The sequence below is a fragment of the Sebastes fasciatus genome, chromosome 22, assembly GCF_043250625.1.
Source record: "Sebastes fasciatus isolate fSebFas1 chromosome 22, fSebFas1.pri, whole genome shotgun sequence".
NCBI lineage: Eukaryota > Metazoa > Chordata > Actinopteri > Perciformes > Sebastidae > Sebastes > Sebastes fasciatus.
Window position 1 is genome coordinate 16,185,518 of NC_133816.1, and position 18,916 is coordinate 16,204,433.

General features: G+C 39.4%; 2 protein-coding genes across 5 annotated transcripts in view; one reads left to right on the plus strand and one right to left on the minus strand.

Annotated features, from left to right (window-relative positions):
- focad (focadhesin) overlaps nt 1–198 on the minus strand; it is a 28,595-nt gene extending 28,397 nt beyond the window's left edge. The window contains exon 1 of the mRNA XM_074624068.1: nt 112–198. The gene's annotated coding sequence lies outside the window, so the exon portion shown is untranslated. The remainder of the gene's footprint in view (nt 1–111) is intronic.
- The window catches only part of mllt3 (MLLT3 super elongation complex subunit), a 57,961-nt gene that overhangs the window by 2,000 nt on the left and 37,045 nt on the right, over nt 1–18,916 (plus strand). For 2 of the 4 annotated variants that reach the window (XM_074624070.1, XM_074624071.1), the window contains exons 1-2: nt 2,833–2,975; nt 4,382–4,562. In XM_074624070.1, the coding sequence (XP_074480171.1) occupies nt 2,964–2,975; nt 4,382–4,562 (193 nt within the window). In that variant the 5' untranslated portion in view covers nt 2,833–2,963. Of the gene's footprint in view, nt 1–2,832; nt 2,976–4,381; nt 4,563–18,916 lie in introns of those variants that run through there. The other 2 variants (XM_074624072.1, XM_074624073.1) reach the window with 1 other exon arrangement.

An 18,916-nucleotide genomic window follows, 5' to 3' on the forward strand; every position in this document is an offset into this window, starting at 1 on the left:
ATAATAATAAAATCAAGAGGTCTGTATTTCCTCCTGCAGTAGTAGAAGTATCATATTAGTCTCTTAGTTGAAAATAAATAAAAGTTATACATGTTGCTGTCCTAACTTTACCTCACTCATCCAGCCTCCTGCACACTGCTGCAAACCCACGTGTAACTACGGTGTGCACCGAGGACCAAAATTGTAACAATTGACAATGTAACAATCAAGCATCAAGACGTTAATTGAAACTTAATTAGGAAGCTTTGAGTAGCATGTTTACATATACAGATATATAAACCAGAGTTTTTATTCAGTGTTAACAGCTGGGTTAATAATTCCCTCATATAATGGACTATAATGCTGCAGAGTGAGACATGGGGACTGTACGGAAGTCAAAGGCTGCCCATATTAAAGGTCCCATATTATAAAAAAGTGAGATATTCATTTTTTTATTTTTTTTTTATTAAAAAGCAGGCTATGCAGGCAGTGCTATATAAATGCTGTGAAAGTATCAAAACACTCAAACGCGGTCAGGAGGCTGAAGCAGAAAAAGCCAACACAGGATCAGCATTGATTCATGGAGAGACCTCCGTCTGGTCAGCTAACATTACTGCCAAACAGGTGAAATATAGAGTGATATTGTGGTTTTAGCTGATGTGTGTCGACTCACTGTTTTGAGCGATTCTCGCTCACATTCACGTAGCGCGTGCACACGGGCGAGCGCGAGCAACAGGACGCTGACTTTCGTTGACTTAACGGCCACAGGTGTCACTGTTACAACCAATTTCTGATTCTTACAAACAGTAAGAATCGGCAAATTGGCAGTAATTATGCAAACATGAAAATAAAAATCAGCATTGGATTTGTTTTTATTACTATTATTATTTCAGCAAATTAAAAGTTGTCCATTTACTTGAACAAGTGGGAAATAAAACTTTAATTTTATTAATATATTTAATTTCAGAGTTCCATATGATGGTAATTGCAAAATTCAAATTACATAGATTATAAAGACTTGAAACTTCTAAAGTTTAGAGGTTCATTTACTATAGCTACCAATGTGAAAACTTAAATTTGAACAGATTAATGTGAAAATAAATCTATTATCAACAGTTTCCTATGTCTTTGCATCTAAATAGCTTGTAAGAGTTGTGTGTTGTGTTTTGAAACTCAGGTGTGCACGATGTGATGTCATAATAACAACATTAATCGCATTAATTGTAAGTGTTTTAATGGGTTTTGAACATCTCATTATAATCTGTTAAAACGTGCTTCATTTGCCGGTTTTCCCCTGGGACCCTGAAGGCAACATAATTACAGGTTGGATGCGGCCTCCTGATTGGACGCCCGTGTGTCTGCTGCTCGCTCATTGGCTCTTTCCGTCTCGTGCTCTGTCTGCAGCCACAGCGGGTACACCAAGTTGCGCGTGCGCCTCACCACGCAGCGTCATCAGGTTCGACGAATTGGTGCAGAGAAGTACCGGAAATAAGGGGATTTCATTTTCAAAATAAAAGGGGTGGAAAAATAATGGACAAGAAGGAAAAAAATTATTATGGCTTTAAGTAGTTAATCTTAATTCAGAGCTGGTATAGAAATAAAGTGTTTTAAAGTAAAGTAAGAATTATCGTCCTAACAATGGCTGGTTCTAACACCTGGGTGGGCAACCGTGTTAAAGGTCCCATATTGTAAAAAGTGCGATTTTCATGTCTTTTATATTATAAAGCAGGTTTAAGTGCTTTATAAATACTGTTAAACTATCAAAACGCTCAATATACGGAGAAATACACACAGCCCGTATTCAGAAATTGTGCGTTTGAAACAAGCCGTTAGTATTTCTGTCCATTTGTGATGTCACAAATATACAATATTTAGACCATTACACGGTTTTAAACGTAAACATTCTAAATGTGTCCCAGTTTATTTCCTGTTGCAGTGTATGTGAATGACATCAGCTGACAGGAGGTAAACATGGACCCAAGCTGTTGCCAGGCAACACAATTCTGTTGCAATTCCGTTGAAATGCACTAAAACGGAGCGTTTCAGACAGAGGGTAAATACAGGTATATTCAGACAGACAGTATGAGGAAAATATTTTTTTTTTAACATCATAGCATGTAAACATTGTCTAGTAGAAACACGAAATACAAGTATGAACCTGAAAATGAGCATAATATGGGACTGTATTGGACTTTTTCTTGTAATATTACAATTATTTTTCTCGTAAAGTTATGAATTTATTCTCGTAATATTACGCCCTTTTTTCTCGTTAAGTTATGACTTTATTCTCGTAATATTACAACTTTTTTTCTCGTAAAGTTATGACTTTATTATCGTAATATTACAACTTTTTTTTCCTCGTAAAGTTATGATTTTATTCTTGTAATATTACGACTTTTTTTCTCATGAAGTTATGAATTTATTCTTGTTATATTACAATTTTTTCTCGTAAAGTTATGACTTTATTCTCGTAATATTACGACTTTTTTTCTCGTAAAGTTATGACTTTATTCTGGAAATCTCTGATGTTTTTTCCCTCATTGTGGCCCTAATATAGTACATTGTCTCTTTGGTCCTCACTGCATTAGCCTTATATACTATATACTTAGACTATAAACTGTGTTACCTCATCACAATGCTCAAATGTTTTGCGGCCCAAGACAATTTTTTTTTTTTCTTTGCATAAAATGTCTCTTTTGATGGTAAAAGTTGCTGACCCCTGGTCTAAAGCATAGCTTTCTTAACAGTCAATTTAGGGGAGGTGCACCGAGAAGGTAGGCACTGCAGGGGTTTTATTTTGAAAGTCCTCAGCGGAACTCCTCCAGGGTACTGCAGGTAATTGACAGCCGGCGAGGCTTTGAAAGTGTTGAGTGACTTCAGTCCAGGAGAGAGACCATGTCCGCCGTCATAGGCAAACTGTACTCACCTCTGCTCTCATTTAACACCAATTCTCCATGAAATAACAGTAACAAGGGGCCTGAAGGATGGCCAACGCGGTGAGTAGCCAGCTGCAGGATTTGCTTGCCCTGTCTGGTCTTAATTGGACTATATTTTTGGACATTTTTGCCATTTTGTGTCACACCGGAGGAGTCGGTGGTTTTTCGAGGATTTTCCAGCCGTGCACAGCTAGCTAGAGCTGCAGATACGTGCAGCGACGTCCTCAATGAATAATGCAAAAAAAAAACTGCAGAAAAATGGCAGTTTTAATATATATATTTTTATTTCTAATGCATAAATTAAGGCAATTTCCATCCTTTAATTGGGCATTGCATGCAATGCATACATTGGATAAAAAATGTCAACTTCTCTTCTCTAACTTTTCAAGGATATTTAGTTGTTTTGCATTATATTAGTGTGTAGATTTGTCAAAAAGGAAAAGCTTCATAAAATCAGCAGATATTTTAATGGAGCTTTTTTTATTCGCTCTTTTTTTTTTTTTTTTTTTTACTTTTCTTGAATTTGAGTAGTAATCCAACATATTATCAATATACTTAAGGTAATAATAAAAAAAAGTCAGGTTCATGCAGGTGTGTAGATTTTGTCGAAAAAGGAAATGCTTCATTAAATTATCTGATTTTTGAATGGAGTTTTGCATGATGTGTTCTCCATACAGGAGACATGTAATGGGTTGCTTTGTAAAAATGAGTGAAAGCAGTGGAAGTGTTGGGCTGGAAATTATTTTCATATTCTCAAACACGTGTGTTGGTCTGTTCAAAGTTTTTTTTTTTTTTTTTTACAAATACATAAATTAAAGCAATTTCCATCCTTCAATTCAGCATTACATGCAATGCATATATTGGATAGAAATGTCAACTTTCTCTTATAACTTTGCAAAGATATTTAGTTATTTTGCATTACATTGGTGTGTAGATTTGTCAAAAAGGAAATGCTTCATTAAATCAGCAGATTTTTGAATGGAGTTTTGCATGATGTTCTCCATACAGGAGACATATAATGGGCCGCTTTGGAAAAAATGAGTGAAAGCAGTGGAAGTGTTTAAAAAAAAAAAAAAAAAAATACTTTTCTTCAGGCTGGAAATTATTTTCATATTCTCTTTTTATTCCCTTTTTTTTTTTTTTTTTTTTTTTTTTACTTTTCTTTAATTTGAGTAGTAATCCAACATACTATGAATATACTTAAGGTAATAATAAAAAAAAGTCAGGTTCATGCAGGTGTGTAGATTTGTTGAAAAAGGAAATGCTTCATTAAATTAGCAGATTTTTGAATGGAGTTTTGCATGATGTGTTCTCCATACAGGAGACATATAATGGGCTACTTTGTAAAAAAATTAGTGAAAGCAGTGGAAGTGTTGGGCTTGGGCTTGGTCGAATTTTTTTTTTTTTTTTTTTTTTTTACTTTTCTTGAATTTGAGTAGTAACCCAACATCACTGTGTTTCTGCAGGGCGCTGTTCAGGTGAAACTAGAACTTGGTCATCGTGCCCAGGTCAGAAAGAAACCCACCGTGGAAGGCTTCACCCACGACTGGATGGTGTTTGTCCGAGGACCAGAGCACAGCAACATTCAGCACTTTGTGGAGAAAGTAGTTTTTCACCTGCACGAAAGCTTCCCTAAACCAAAAAGAGGTAAGACACCTATATATATTTGTGCTTTATTTTGGGCTCTTTTTGCTGTTTTACTTTGGCACTATTTCTTCAACAAGGCATGCTGGGTTTCCTATGTTGAGGGGATAGGAGAGCAAATTGAGTTCCAGTAGCTGACCTCTGACCTCTGACATCTATGGAGGGTGGCAGGAAAAAGTGAATTTACAGTTAGAATAAATTGCTCACATGCATATTGTGGAGAAAAGACAGTGTTAGCAGAAACAGTAGTGCATTTTATGTCCTGTTGCAAAGTGTTGGTACTATATATAGTGGCAAATGAAACAAGTCATGCATGTCTCAAAGGACAGAATGGAAAGGTTGGAAATAATGTTTAATGATCCAAAAATGCATTTTACGGTGTGTTTGGAGCACTTTCTTCTAAATGTCACTCCATACAGATGTGTTGCTTTGAAACATCATACTTGATGTTGCTTTTTAGATATGAAGCAGACAAACCTTGTATGTATGTATGTATGAGCTGCTTGATTTGGGGTGCTGTGAAGGTAAAACAGTGACAGGTGTGATTTGTGTTGGGTTTGGTTGGTTGCAGCCGGCCTGCAGGCACTCAGCTCCCTGAGCCTGAAACACACTGCTAAATAGGAAGTCTTTAAAGTCAAGGTTGGACCGATAATTGCTATTCATCATGAACTTGTTCAGTCTGCCCACCACAAAAGGATGTATCACATACTCCACACATAAGTAGATAGCTACTTAAACACTATGCAATAACAGCAATCTTGCAGCTTCCAAGATTACTTTTTGTGTGATGTTTTATTCGAAGAGTCTAAAATCCAGCAATGTCCAGTTTCCAATCATATATAGACAAAGACGAGCTTCAAATCCTGAGTTGGAGAAGCTGGAACCAGCAAACATTTTGCTTGAAAAAACTTGATTGATTATGAAAATTGTTGCAGATAAAATGTCTTTTTGATCGATTAATTGAATAACAGATGAATCATTGCAGCTCTGGATGAGTCTGATAAAATCTGGGTTGCAATCTGGGTCAGCTTGTACAATGTATCCATGGTGAATTTTACTATTACAGTGTAAAATTAAAATGCAGAGACCCTGCATTTACATGAATATATCTATGTGCACTTGCACTTGATCATTGTATGATGTGTTCTGATTGGCTGGTTTGCAGTTTGTAGCTGTTGCAGGCTGACTGGTTGCCAAAGCTCTATATCAGCCTTCACTAGTCGTATCTCACACTGATTTTTCACCATGTTCCTCTTGTGATTGTGAGCTTTGTTCTTGGACAAGCCCAAAGTCACACAGTGTATAAGGGCCTTTTAGTCTTTGTGGTCAATCATGCAAATAGAACATCTGGCCAGGAAGGGATCAATTAGAATATCTTCTGCTGAAGGATTTCTGACCCCCACTTCAGCCCTTTTGTGAGTTTAGGGGTGGTTTGGTGAGACTAACGCTTGGCATCGGTCCAATGTTAATTCCTCTCGTTGCTCCACATGTAATTACACAGGAGTCAGGTTGCACATAAACATTTGATTTATAGTCCACTCTATAACCAATAACATCGTGGCAACTTCTCTCTGGTGTTTTTTCTTTTTTTACTTCTGTAGGACCAAAATGTCAGTTTGTACTTTTAAGAAAATATCCAAGTCAGTAACGAGCAGTTTGATGCATACTACTGGCCACAACTGCATGCAGACTGTCTGGAGAAAGGATGCACCGATACTCAACTAGCTGGATCAGATATCGGTGACAATGGGGCCGATCTATTCAATTCAATTCTATTCTGTTGCTGCATTAAAAAGATTTACACCTGAATTGTAATTTATATTAATTTTGAAGATTTATTTTACCAAGTTGCTGGTGTACATCCGCTTTATTATTTTAATAATAAATAATCAAATTCAGTAAATTTATATCTATGTATTTATTTTTTAACGTTTGTCTTACAAAGTTAAGAAAGCAATGTTTAAGTCAGGCCTGATGTGGCCTTACACATAAAAGAATGATCCCAGTCACTTCCACGCAGTGAGGCATACGTAAGGGATAATGTACAGCGAGCCAAAACATTAAAAGTGATTTTTGTGAAACCTGAATGGTCTGAAAGTCTCACCTTGATTAATCAGCAGCTTAGAAGTTGATGGACTTCAAAGCTGTCAAAAGTTTTGAAAGCAGTCTCTCATCGCCCTGAAGGGGATTCTTTCACAACAATGACCCGCCAGCTGTACATTATCCCACTTATTACACGGCTACTGACTCAAGAAATCAATATTTTGACAAAGAAACGGTCCGCCAGAGTCCGACATCAGAGCTGCGCCCATAGCAACAGCATATAGTCTGTTATACATAGCAACAGTCTGTTGAACAGAAATTACAGACCGCAGAACGCCGTGATTTACCAATCAGAATAGAGTATTCAACACAACCGTGTAATAAAGCTTGTTAATTAAACACTGGTATCGGATTGGTTCATGGTATCGGCCAATACACAAAGCCCAGGTATTGCTGTCATGACTGAAGTCGGATCGTTGCACCGTGCATCCCTAGTCTGGAGTACCTGCCATCAAGTTAGACTTTTTACATGAATGTACCTAGGACAACCAACAACCAACGCTTATTTTCATTATCAATTAATCTGCCAGTGATTTTCTCTAATAATGCCAAAATGAAATTAGGGAAACATAATAATTAATTGTTTATGCATGGAACTGGCATATTGTCTATTGGTGATATCAGACTTAAGCTTTATAGCCCTATAAAAAGGATTCCCCTTTCACTTTCTGCTGCTCATCATGAACGTCACACAGGATGGTGTCAGAACTAACCTCCTTTTAACTGGCCTCTGATGGACAAACTGAATAGATTGGTTGTTCCATGTAGAGATGAAACCATTAGTCAATAAATCACTTAAGTCAACTGATGAGAAAACCAACCAGGCAATAATAATAATAAGCAATTTTTGAGTCATTTTGTTAGAAAATAACAAGAAAGTCTGGGTCCAGCTTATCTAATATGATTACTGCTTTGATTTACAATTTTTCTACAGTTGTTTGGACAAAGCAAGATATTTGAAGGTGTCACCTTCAGAGAAGCTGTGATGGGCAGTTTTTTCCCACTACTTTCTGGTATTTTATAGACAATTTATCCCTTTTGTAAAATCAAAAACATGCTTTTGTGAGTCTTTAGGATGTACACTAAACTAAACTAAGATCAGTCAGAGTTCTTTGTTACCCATCAGTAAAACATTTTCATTTGAAAAGATTGAAGCTCTGTTATAAAGAATAAGGAGAACAAAGAACTTTTTGCTTGAAAGAATCACTGCAATCATCTTTTTTCTTTTGCCTGAACAATTTGTTTTTATACTTTATTATCTTGTAAAATGGAAATTATGGTAGAATAGCATATGCCTTTGGAAGTACTCTCCATAGTGCTTTCTCAGCAGGACACAAACAGTCTCTCTTTAGGAAATATGGAAATATGTAAAATTGTATTACTATGTACGGTAAAATATGCCTGGACTCTTGATGATGATGACGACGTTAGCCATAAAAAGAAGGATGTCATTTGTTCACTTCACCTGCCAAGGCACAGAAACTAAGCAACTTCTTGGCTATGTGCATGATGAATGATTTTGCAAGACTGTCCTTTTCTATGTGGGACATCAAATGCATTTTAAGTAGGGCTGTCAATCGATTAAGATATTTAATCGTGATTAATCGCATTCAAATCGCTGTTCAAAATGTACCTTAAAGGGAAGTTTGTCAAGTATTTAATACTCTTAACAACATGAGAGTTGGAAGATATGTTGCTTTATGAAAAAATGTATATGTGATTACTGGAAATCAATTAACAACACAAAACAATGACAAATATTGTCCAGAAACCCTCACAGGTACTGCATTTAGCATACAAAATATGCTCAAATCATAACATGGCAAACTCAAGCCCAATTGGCAACAACAGCTGTCAGTGTGTGTGGTTGGTACCAGTGGATTCCTTAGGTTTTCTAGTTTCATATGATTCCAGTATCTTCACTCTAGCTTTAAAAGTCAGCCCGCTACAACCTAAAATTCACAAGTTGCGTTAATGCATTTAAAGAAATTAGTTGCGTTAAAATGAATTTGCGTTATTATCGCGTTCACTTTGACAGCACTAGTTTTGATCAATATTGTGAACAAAAGTTTCACCGCTAGAACTGTTTCTGTGATCCAGGAACCTTTTTCATGGAACAGGAACCTACAGTACCTTTTTTTTAGGAAGTCAGGAACCTTTTTAGGATTCAGGAACTCTGGAAACTTACCTGCATTTACCAAGGTCTAAACATAGTTCCTGCCTTTAGACAGGTTTATACATGATAGAACGCAGAAAGAAATTAGCTACGGGAACATTTTAGTTCCTGCAATAGTTCCTGGACTACTTGTTGGAAAATGGCCATTACTGTATACCTGTTGCATCTGTTTTGGCCATGCTTTCAACATGTGAAAATTATGTTTTTGATCTGCTGTGAACACCTGAATGGTCTGAAAGTCTCACCTTGATTAATCAGCAGCTAAGAAGTTGATGGACGTCAAAGACGTGTTCTGAGACCAGCCCAGAGCACACAGCAAGTTGGAGATGTTATCCTGTATTCATTTAACCCCAGTGCCTCCAAGCAGTCTATAAATCAAATTCCTATCTGCTGATATGGAACCTGCAAGCTTAAAGTTCCTTCTAAAGAGGCCAAATGAAGTTTGGCTTCTTCACACCGCATCCTTTTCTATGGCAATCTTGATAAATGGGATGCGTTGCTTGGAAGATGAAGGCCTTAAGCCCAGCAGGAGAATACTTAACCTTCAATAAGTCTCACGCCATGACACATGCCATGAGATCTTTCCAGTGTGTGCGTGTGTGAAGTCTTTGGGGCCTGTGTGTGTTTTTACATGGTGACAAATTGTGAGCCAAAGAGCCTCCTGATCTGTTGGGTCTCCAGATGCACTCGAGTGTTTTCTAGTTGAAACACAGCCCAGTGTAATAGATCACAGAGAATGATCGTGTTGTTTCATTTGTTAAAAGTGCTCTGGAGAATGTAGCATTTCATTACAATTAACCCCGGCACCGCCGCTATTCTGTCTTTCAGAGGTTGTTCCGAGCTGAGTTTTCAAGCTAGAGTGAAGATACTGATATAATAAAACTAGAAAACCAGAAGTAATCCATTGGTACCAACCATGTCATACTGGTTTGTCGAGAAGGAGGTTAAATAACGCTCCAAACTTACGCTCAATTTTGTCGAGGAAAAAACTGTCATGGCCATTTTCAAAGGGGTCCCTTGACCTCTGACCTCAAGATATGTGATTGAAAATGAGTTCTATGGGTACCCACGAGTCTCCCCTTTACAGACATGCCCACTTTATGATAATCACATGCAGTTTGGGGCAAGTCATAGTCAAGTCAGCACACTGACACACTGACAGCTGTTGTTGCCTGTTGGGCTGCCATGTTATGATTTGAGCATATTTTCTATGCTAAATGCAGTACCTGTGAGGGTTTCTGGACAATATCTGTCATTGTTTTGTGTTGATTGATTTCCAATAATAAATATATACATACATTTGCATAAAGCAAACATATTTGCCCACTCATGTTAATAAGAGTATTAAATACTTGACAAATCTCCCTTTAAGGTACATTTTGAACAGATAAAGAATGTGTAATTAATCATGATTAACTATGGACAATCATGCGATAAAGTGTTTTAATGGATTGACAGCCGTAAATTAAACTAATGTCGCCCACAAGTCCACTCTTTCTCCACCAGATTGAGAATAAATGGTCTTAAGGTAAATTCGACATTGTTTGATTAGAGATATATTTTATTGTCCAGGAGTTTTTTTTATGATGATGTATGGTCAGTTACTGTTTTGCATTCAGTGATTTCCTGTGCCTTTTGATAATGTGGCTTCACACAAAAGACTATTTAAAAAACATTCTTCAGCCAATCCAATAAGTCCAGTTTGTAGATGTTGTTGCGGTGAAGCCAGGCTTGTGTGTTCGACACCGTCGGTACTAACAGTCTTACTGAGTGGTCCAGCAGGGCCACAGCTGGCGACACACATGCAGGAAGTTTAAGGGGTCATTGTTGCCAAGGATACTCTCTCTCTCTCTCTTTAATTTAGTCCATTTTGCAGCTGTTGAAGATTACACTTCCTCACTTTAGAAGGAAGCTTTTTACTCACCTGCATGTCTCACATTGTGACTCGCCATCCACTCTAAAATGAAATGGGAGGCATTTAAACATGTTAAGTAAATCTATCAAAAGGAATTGAGTGCTATAATTTTATTTTTAGACCTGCAGTCTGTGCTGTGTATGGATTAACATTTTACTACTTTTCCCTTTTTACTTTTATGGACCACATGAATATTTGTACCATGTTAGGAAAGTAGCTATTAATGGTTACATACTGTGAAGCCTTGGAGAGCTGACATTAAGTGTGAGGAAGAGTGGGACGGCACTGGGAGGAAAGACTCCATCTCAAACTAAATGGACTGACACATCATTTTTACTTTTAATATAATCCTTAAAAACTTTGTTCCAATACATTTGAATTAGGGCTGTTAATCGATTACAATATTTAATCGCGATTAATTGATAATTAATTACAATTTTTTTTATATGTTCAAAATGTACCTTTAAGGGACTATTTGTAACTTTCAGAAATGCTTGTTAACAGCGACACCTGTGGCCGTTAAGTCAATGAAAGTCAGCATCGCGCTCGCGCTTGCTCGCTCTAAATAGACATGAACGAGCATCGCTCAAAACAGCGAGGCGACACACGTCAGCTAAAACCACAATATCACTCTATATTTCACCTGCATGGCAGTAATGTTAGCTGACCAGACGAAGGTCTCTCCATGAATCAATGCTGATCCTAGTGTTGGCTTTTCCTGCTTCAGCCTCCGGGGCTCCGGGGCTGAAGCAGGAAAAGCGGGTCGGCTGAAGCAGGAAGAGAAACGTTATCGTCTCCGACCGCAGCCGCAGGAAGACACCGGCACCCGGTCGGAGACGATAACGTTTCTCGCTGCGGAGCCCCGTCACTTCACAAGACACGGGAAACCTCTGTTGGTCTCGAGGAGCTGAAGCAGTTATTTCTGCAAAAACGTCCACTGTATTATTCACTAGATATTCTCAGAGCTACTAACTCTTCTGCAGTGTGTAGTGTGTGCGCATGAACGTGAGGTGAAGCGAGAAAGCGCGCGTTGTAGAGGAGCGGTCTGAACAGCACAGCCACACGCGAGCATATGCGAGCGCATGGGATCCCGACCCGGTAGATTTATACCTGTAAAAAGTTAAAAATAGTCCCTTTTAAAGGGAGATTTGTCAAGTATTTAATGATAAGTATATAATAATAAAATGTGCTCAAATCATAACATGACAAACTGCAGTTTAACAGGCAACAACAGCTGTCAGTGTGTCAGTGTGCTGACTTGACTATGACTTGCCCCAAAACTGCATGTGATTATCATAAAGTGGGCATGTCTGTAAACGCTTTATTATCGCGTTAACTTTGACAGCTCTACGATGTGTACAAAATAGAATCCTTAAAAACTTTGATCCAATGCATTTGAATACAAGCCCTGTGTGCTGAGATATCTCCATACACACATGACAGCAGTGTTTGATAAATGGAAGTTAGGTGAACTTGGCTTCATGATTCTGCAACGAGGACAGCAGCAGGAAAGCGTTTGTTATGTGGACCAGAAATCCCCGATGGCCTGTCAGGATTTCAAAGGAAGGGGAGGTAGTGAAAATAGGGAGCTGTAATCATATTTCAAACTCCCCTGTACAGATTTAAAAATGCAATGAAATCTATCATTGCCACTTGCCAGGTTTAATTTAAGAGGCGTCTATTGTTTAGTGTGGTGTCAGCCACGCTTTATCTGCTCTTGTAAAGACGCTGACGACAGGTAGGCTCACATGGCACGCTGATAGGATTTCAAAAAGCTTTTCCACATCAGTTTGTTTCCTTATTGCTCCATACGCTGTTCCTCTTATCAACATGTCACACGAGGTGTAGCAGTCAAAACATAGAAAGCAGTTAGAAGGGAGAAAGTGATAAGAGACGGTGAGCGTAACTTCCTCACCAGCGTTCCTCCCACACTCTCAGTGATTTGTTGTGCAGCTCAGAGAAGCTGCCAGACACACATTAAGATTAATGACGAATCAGTCAGTAAAGCTGCCACTGCGCTTCATTATTGCCATGCGGTTAACGGGCCAGCGTTGAGGCGTTGCCATGGAGACGGCCTAATGGCAATGCCGTTTGAACAAATGGAGGTAAAGAAGCTCTTTGGAACCAGTGAAGGGGGTGCTATTTTGGCAATAGGCGGCAGCGGCTCATGCTGCTTAAGCACCTCATTTGGAGCCTCGGCTGCCATTTAATCTACTCTGGAGATGGCATCTCTTCAAAGGTGTTTGTGATATTTCAGAGGATTGTCACTTTTATGGAAAGATGTAAGACGGTGTAATGGGAAAGAAATGGGCGAGCTCGGTGGAAAGGAGTTTCAGTCAGATTTGTGGTCTGTGCAGGGAAAGATACACAAGAGCCGAGGTTCTTTTTGTGTTTTCTCAGACCGAGGTGCTCTTTGTTACGGAGAAAAACACTTGAAACCAAGATTTCTCCTGGTTGAAAAAGAGGGTTTGGTGGTGTTTCAGCTGGCCTGGCTCTGCAGACCTCTAGTATTCCAGTGTTGTGCTAGTTTAGAATAGATAATAGTTTTTTACGAGACGTTTTTTTTGTGTGTGTGCTCGCAAAGCGCGCCCTGCTGGGTTCTTATACAGTGTTATTGGATTGACATCGCCTCTTAACCTGCTTATAATATAGCTACCATAGTGACCTTGATTATGAGATAACCCCTTTTCTTCAAGACTCCCTTTTCGAAAAAGATTTTATAAAAAAAAAAGGAATTCAATTAATTAATGCCCCAGTAACAGCAACAAATTGAAAAAAAAAAACATAAGCTGTCTCTTTGATCACCATGATCTTAAAATTGGAATTATTCTCCTCCTCACTTCTTGGTTTACTGACCTACTTTTAACCCTCTGAAAAGGATGTAGGATCATCTGACTGGCATTAACATTATTGTCTTTTGAATGGCGTTGCTGGTTTCAGTTTTTAAGATAGTGGAAATACTGTATCATATGAATCTTGAAATTGCGATGAATCCGTTGATACCAAACATGTCATGCTAGCTTACTGGGAAAGGGGCTAAATATTGCTCCAAATTTGTCTTTACCGCGAGGTCCGCAGCACCTCAGTGGCAAACGGCAGCGTTATGGCCAAGCTGTTGGTGCCCTATGCACAGCATGTGATACGCGTGTGCCTAGTGGCGGCGTTGTTTATATAAGGGCAGTGGATAATTCCTAGACTCTAGATTGTACGACTGTAACTAGGGATGTCACAAGAACCCATACCCATATTACCATTCGGTAACAAGTTGATTTACATTGTGATGTGTTCAAGCTGTACTCAGTAAAAATGTATTGGGCGAAGGTAAATTATAACACATTATAATTCCTGGACAACCGCAGCTTGTGCTCGTTTATACAGGGCAGTGGATAATTCCTGGAAGACTGCAGCCTGTGTGTGTTTGCACAGGGCAGTGGATAATTCCTGGAAGACTGCAGCCTGTGCTCGTTTATACAGGGCAGTGGATAATTCCTGGATGTTGGCAGAATCTGCTTGTTTATACAGGGCAGTGGATAATTCCTGGATGTTGGCAGAATCTGCTTGTTTATACAGGGCAGTGGATAATTCCTGGATGTTGGCAGCCTCTGCTTGTTTATACAGGGCAGTGGATAATTCCTGGACAACCGCAGCTTGTGCGCGTTTACACAGGGCAGTGGATAATTCCTGGACGTTGGCAGCGCATCCCTGTAACTTACTGGAAAACTATAACATCCCCCAAACGACAGAGGCTCTTTCACTCCGAGTTTTACACATGATTATATGAGCTGTACATCCAGGGGCTAACCCAACATGGTTTGGCTAACAGATCACAACTGTCCCACTGCCAAGGCTGTCCTGGTGGTGCTCGCTCTTTTTGAATTTATGTTCCACAAGTGCCAAGTTATAGACCTAATCAGAGTGCATGAGAGCTCATTCACAGGGTTCACAGGGCGTACAAAACCAAACCGAACAGTTAAGGACGAATACACACACTGTTACACCCATATTAGAAATTCAGTCTCACTCTTATCTTCCTCTCCTGATCTGTGTCGAGGATGAGCACAGGCACATCTGTTTAACAGCAGTAACTCATCACTTGATGGGTTCCTCCCAGTGGGGAAGTTTGTGAATGATCTATTTATGTGATCCCATGAAAAATGAATGTAATTGTCTTTACAATTTTATGCATCCCTTATTTTTACGACAGGACTTGCCCCATCCTGTATGCTTTCTATAGAGGCTTGTCCCACTATCGTTGTCTCATTTGCCACAAAGCTGTAATGGGCTCATTACTGCTCTCATGACGTGAAACTTCAGAAACTGCGAGTTTACAACTTAAAAGCGATCCGGAGCTTCAAGTTTACACCTCCTGTCTGAGGTTTTTCAAAAGGTCTCCTCCGAGATATAGAAAATCACTTCCTTACACTCACACTTACTTAGAGGATCTCCTTTCCTTAAAGAAAGAGTGTTCTGTTCTGTTAGCCAGATTGGCGACAGTGTAAGCCCCTTACATCGCACACACACACACACACGAACACACACAGATTGATGCCTTAATGATTGGGCCAACATGTTAGCCTCTGGCCATCTCCAGGGCTCTGTGGAACGCTCGCATGAAACCTTTTAACTCCCCTCATCCTTCGCTCAGGCTTAATTTGTGGCTTGTGTGCACATACCACATAAGTCAAGTCACTGCAGTGACCTATACACAAGATACAGATCCTCGGGCTGAAATATGTCTCAGAAGCTGCAGTGCATTCCTTTCCTCTTTGCTGTGGCTTTGTTAATGTGATCTCCCTGAGCTCTGATGATACCAGTATTGATATCCCCTGCAGGAGATGAAGGATGCTTTCCTGTGCATGTGTGCATATATGTGGTTTCTTTTGTCTTGTGTCTGCCTAAATAAAGTGTCAAAAAGCAAAAGCATAGTGACATCATCATAGCTTACTTCATTTAGTAACATACTAGTGACTTTTTTACGGAGAAGGATGCCACATTTCAAATGGGTTAAAGATGCACATCTCTTCTATTATTCAGTCTACTGTTCAACAAGTGATTACAATACTGGGATGTTATTTAAATTCATTCATCCCATACATATGTGCACAGTATAAATACTTGTATTACAAGCTCCTGAGCAGCAGCCTGATGTAGTATTTCATAAAATTGTCATGATTTCTTCTGGTATTAATGAATGCGCTCTCTGGTTCAGATGAGGCCAGACGCCGGGGTTTGACCACATAAGGCCGTATAAAACATAGACGTGGTCCCCGTAACGTCACCCATAGGTTCCCGAAGAGCCGTTGTGAAGCTCAGATAACTTCTGTTGTGATTTGACGCTATATAACAATAAATTGAAATTGAAATGTAGGCGGCTCCAGCTCCCGGCTAGTCCAAAAAATGGGCAAAGAGCTGGATCTAAGGCGGGCGCTGGAGTGACGCAGCAGAGCAGACGTCCAGCAGATAGCGACCTGAGAATTAAGGATAATTATGCATAACTTTAAGGCTTAATATAATTTAAACGGGTTAGTTGTAAAAAAAAAATTCACCCCCGTCATGAATGGGGATATTAGCTATAGAGACCAAAACCGTTTTTTGTAACAGGCGGAGTTCTCAACCTCTCCCGCATGCCGAGCGTGTAGGAGAACTACGGTGGCCGACATGAAAACATAAATGGCCCTATCCAGAGCTGTTATTAGAGTAGCATAGGTCATTTAGAGAATAGCAGAGTCAGTGTGTAGAGAGTCAGTGTGAGTACGTGGGAAGTGAGTGGTGAAGCAAGAGAGAGAGAGAGAGCGGCGGGGAGAATGTGTTAGCGAACAGAGCTAGTGGAGCAGAAGACAGAGTTAGTTTAGCTCTGAGAATAAAAGTGAATGTTCAGCAGAAGTTTCAGTTTGTGCAGAAATAAATGCTGCAGCTCCTCCAGACCAACAGAGGTTTCCCGTGTCTCGTTTCCCGGCGGCTGAGTGGAGAGACGAGGGTTAACTCTGGAGCGAGTAACGTTACCGGCCCAGCAGGAAAAGTTAACACAGTGGTTTACCCGTTCTGGGCTACTGTAGAAACATAGCGACCGGCTCCGTGAAGAGGACCCGCTCCTTATGTAGATATAAACGGCTCATTCTAAGCTAACACAAGAAAACACAACTATTCTTATTTTATACAGTAAAGAAAACATACTTATTAATATTATATTCCATTTCTGCCAATAGATCCCTTTAAATGCTACACACTGGTCCTTTAAGTCACAGCTCTCTGCAGTAATGTGATTTCTAAAAACCTGATTTCCCAGATAGATTTCTCCTGAACCCACAATTATTTATTTACTCTATTAATAGTTTTGTCCAACTGCCTGACCTGATTTCTTCGAGTAATCTGGTTTCTTGTGTGCATGTAAACATATTGAGTGCTTATTGTTGAGTTGACGGATGAAAGAAAGCTTTGAGGAGGAGAATTTGAAGGATTTTTTTATTTCAAGAGTTCATCAAGTAATCATTTTCTTTGTTTGCTGAAAAGAAACATTTAAATACAGAGTTTGCACCCAAAGTACGATTCGTATGTGCGATCTTGGCAAATTTAGATTACAACACAAAATGCAGCTCTCATGATTGTCTCACTTCTGAGGAGAAAGCACCGTGTCAGTCAGGAGCAGGGAGTATCTCACATGTTGATACAGGATCTGCAGAAATGCTGCAAGATCGACTTCAGGATGTCAGGGGTCCAAGTTTTACAAAAAAACTAGTGAGAACAACCCACAGAACACACATCAAATGACTGGGATCCAGCAGCTCTGAGATCATTCATGACTCGCGGCAGATTGTGAGTTGGTGTGTACATTAGGGACTAAGCGTTGTGAGGGTGTGTGTGTGCAGCGTTTTTGGATAAAAAAGACTAACTTTTTGGGTAAGCGGGTCCTCGGACCCCCCCTCCTCGTCCCCCCGTCCTCCAGTGTCTGGCAGAAATCAAAGAGCTGCAGGAATTTGCCAGTAATTGTTTTACGATTCCTCCGTAATCATACCTACTTGTATAGATGGAACACAAAGAAAGCAAGAGGCATGAAAGCTGCAGGCTGGCTGCTGCTGCTGGCATGAAAGGATGGGGAAGGGGAGGAGGTGCAGATAGACGGGGCAGCCACCACCAAATAACAGGAACTGAGCTGTAAATGCTGGCTCTCCCTCGGTTCAGTCAATGAAAGGAGGTTTGGAGGAAGTGGTTTATTGAAGCATGGTTTATATGGGCTGTCTGTTGGCAGCTCTTTCACCCTTTCTCACTCTCCCCCTGCCATAAAACATTTGTCTTTTATTTACAGCACCTCCACACACCAGAGCTGGAAGATTTGAGTCAGGAATCACTAAATGAGCCACGCTCTCCTTTTTTCATCAATGAAATCAATAAATAAAAAGTGCAATAATTTACCATAACTAACTTTAGCTGTTACTGTACCATTTTGTTACCATGGTTGTATGTGATATATAAGTCCATCGGCAGAAAATAAGCAATCATAGAAGTCACCTTTTCTGTTTGCAGCTTCTCAGATGGGAGGATTTTCTGCTTTTCTTTGCTTTTGTATCATTACTAATTGAATTTTTAGATTTGGCCTTTGGGAAATTAATTGTGTTTGGTAACTTTTAGTATTTTATTCAATAATGGAAGAAACTAACTGACCGATCAATTTATAATGAACACAATCGTTTGTTGAAGCCTTAGCTAAATCCCCAGTCTTAATGCTAAACAACTTCATGTTTTCTTTATTAGTTTTAGGATGAACATATTATCTTAATAATAACGAGCTTTTGATTCTATTCACAAAAGATCTGCTAACTTTTTTGCATCTGTTAGATTAAGTTATTTTCTATATACCATTGTGCACTGAGGCAGTTTGAACTGGGGCTGGTGATAGCTCTGTGAGCAATGAATCCCACATTGGGTGTTTTCAGTTTGGCTCAATATGTACGTGAGGGATTTGCCATCACACTTCCATACAATTGATAAAAAAAAAGACAGAATCCTACACTCTTTCAGGTTCCCACATTGTTTAATCATCACATATTGGCATCTTATGAAACTAAATAACCTAAGGAATCCATTGGTACCAACCATGTCCTACTAGTTTGTTGAGAAGGAGGTTGCATAACGCTCCAGACTTGTGCTAAATGTTGTTGAGGAAAA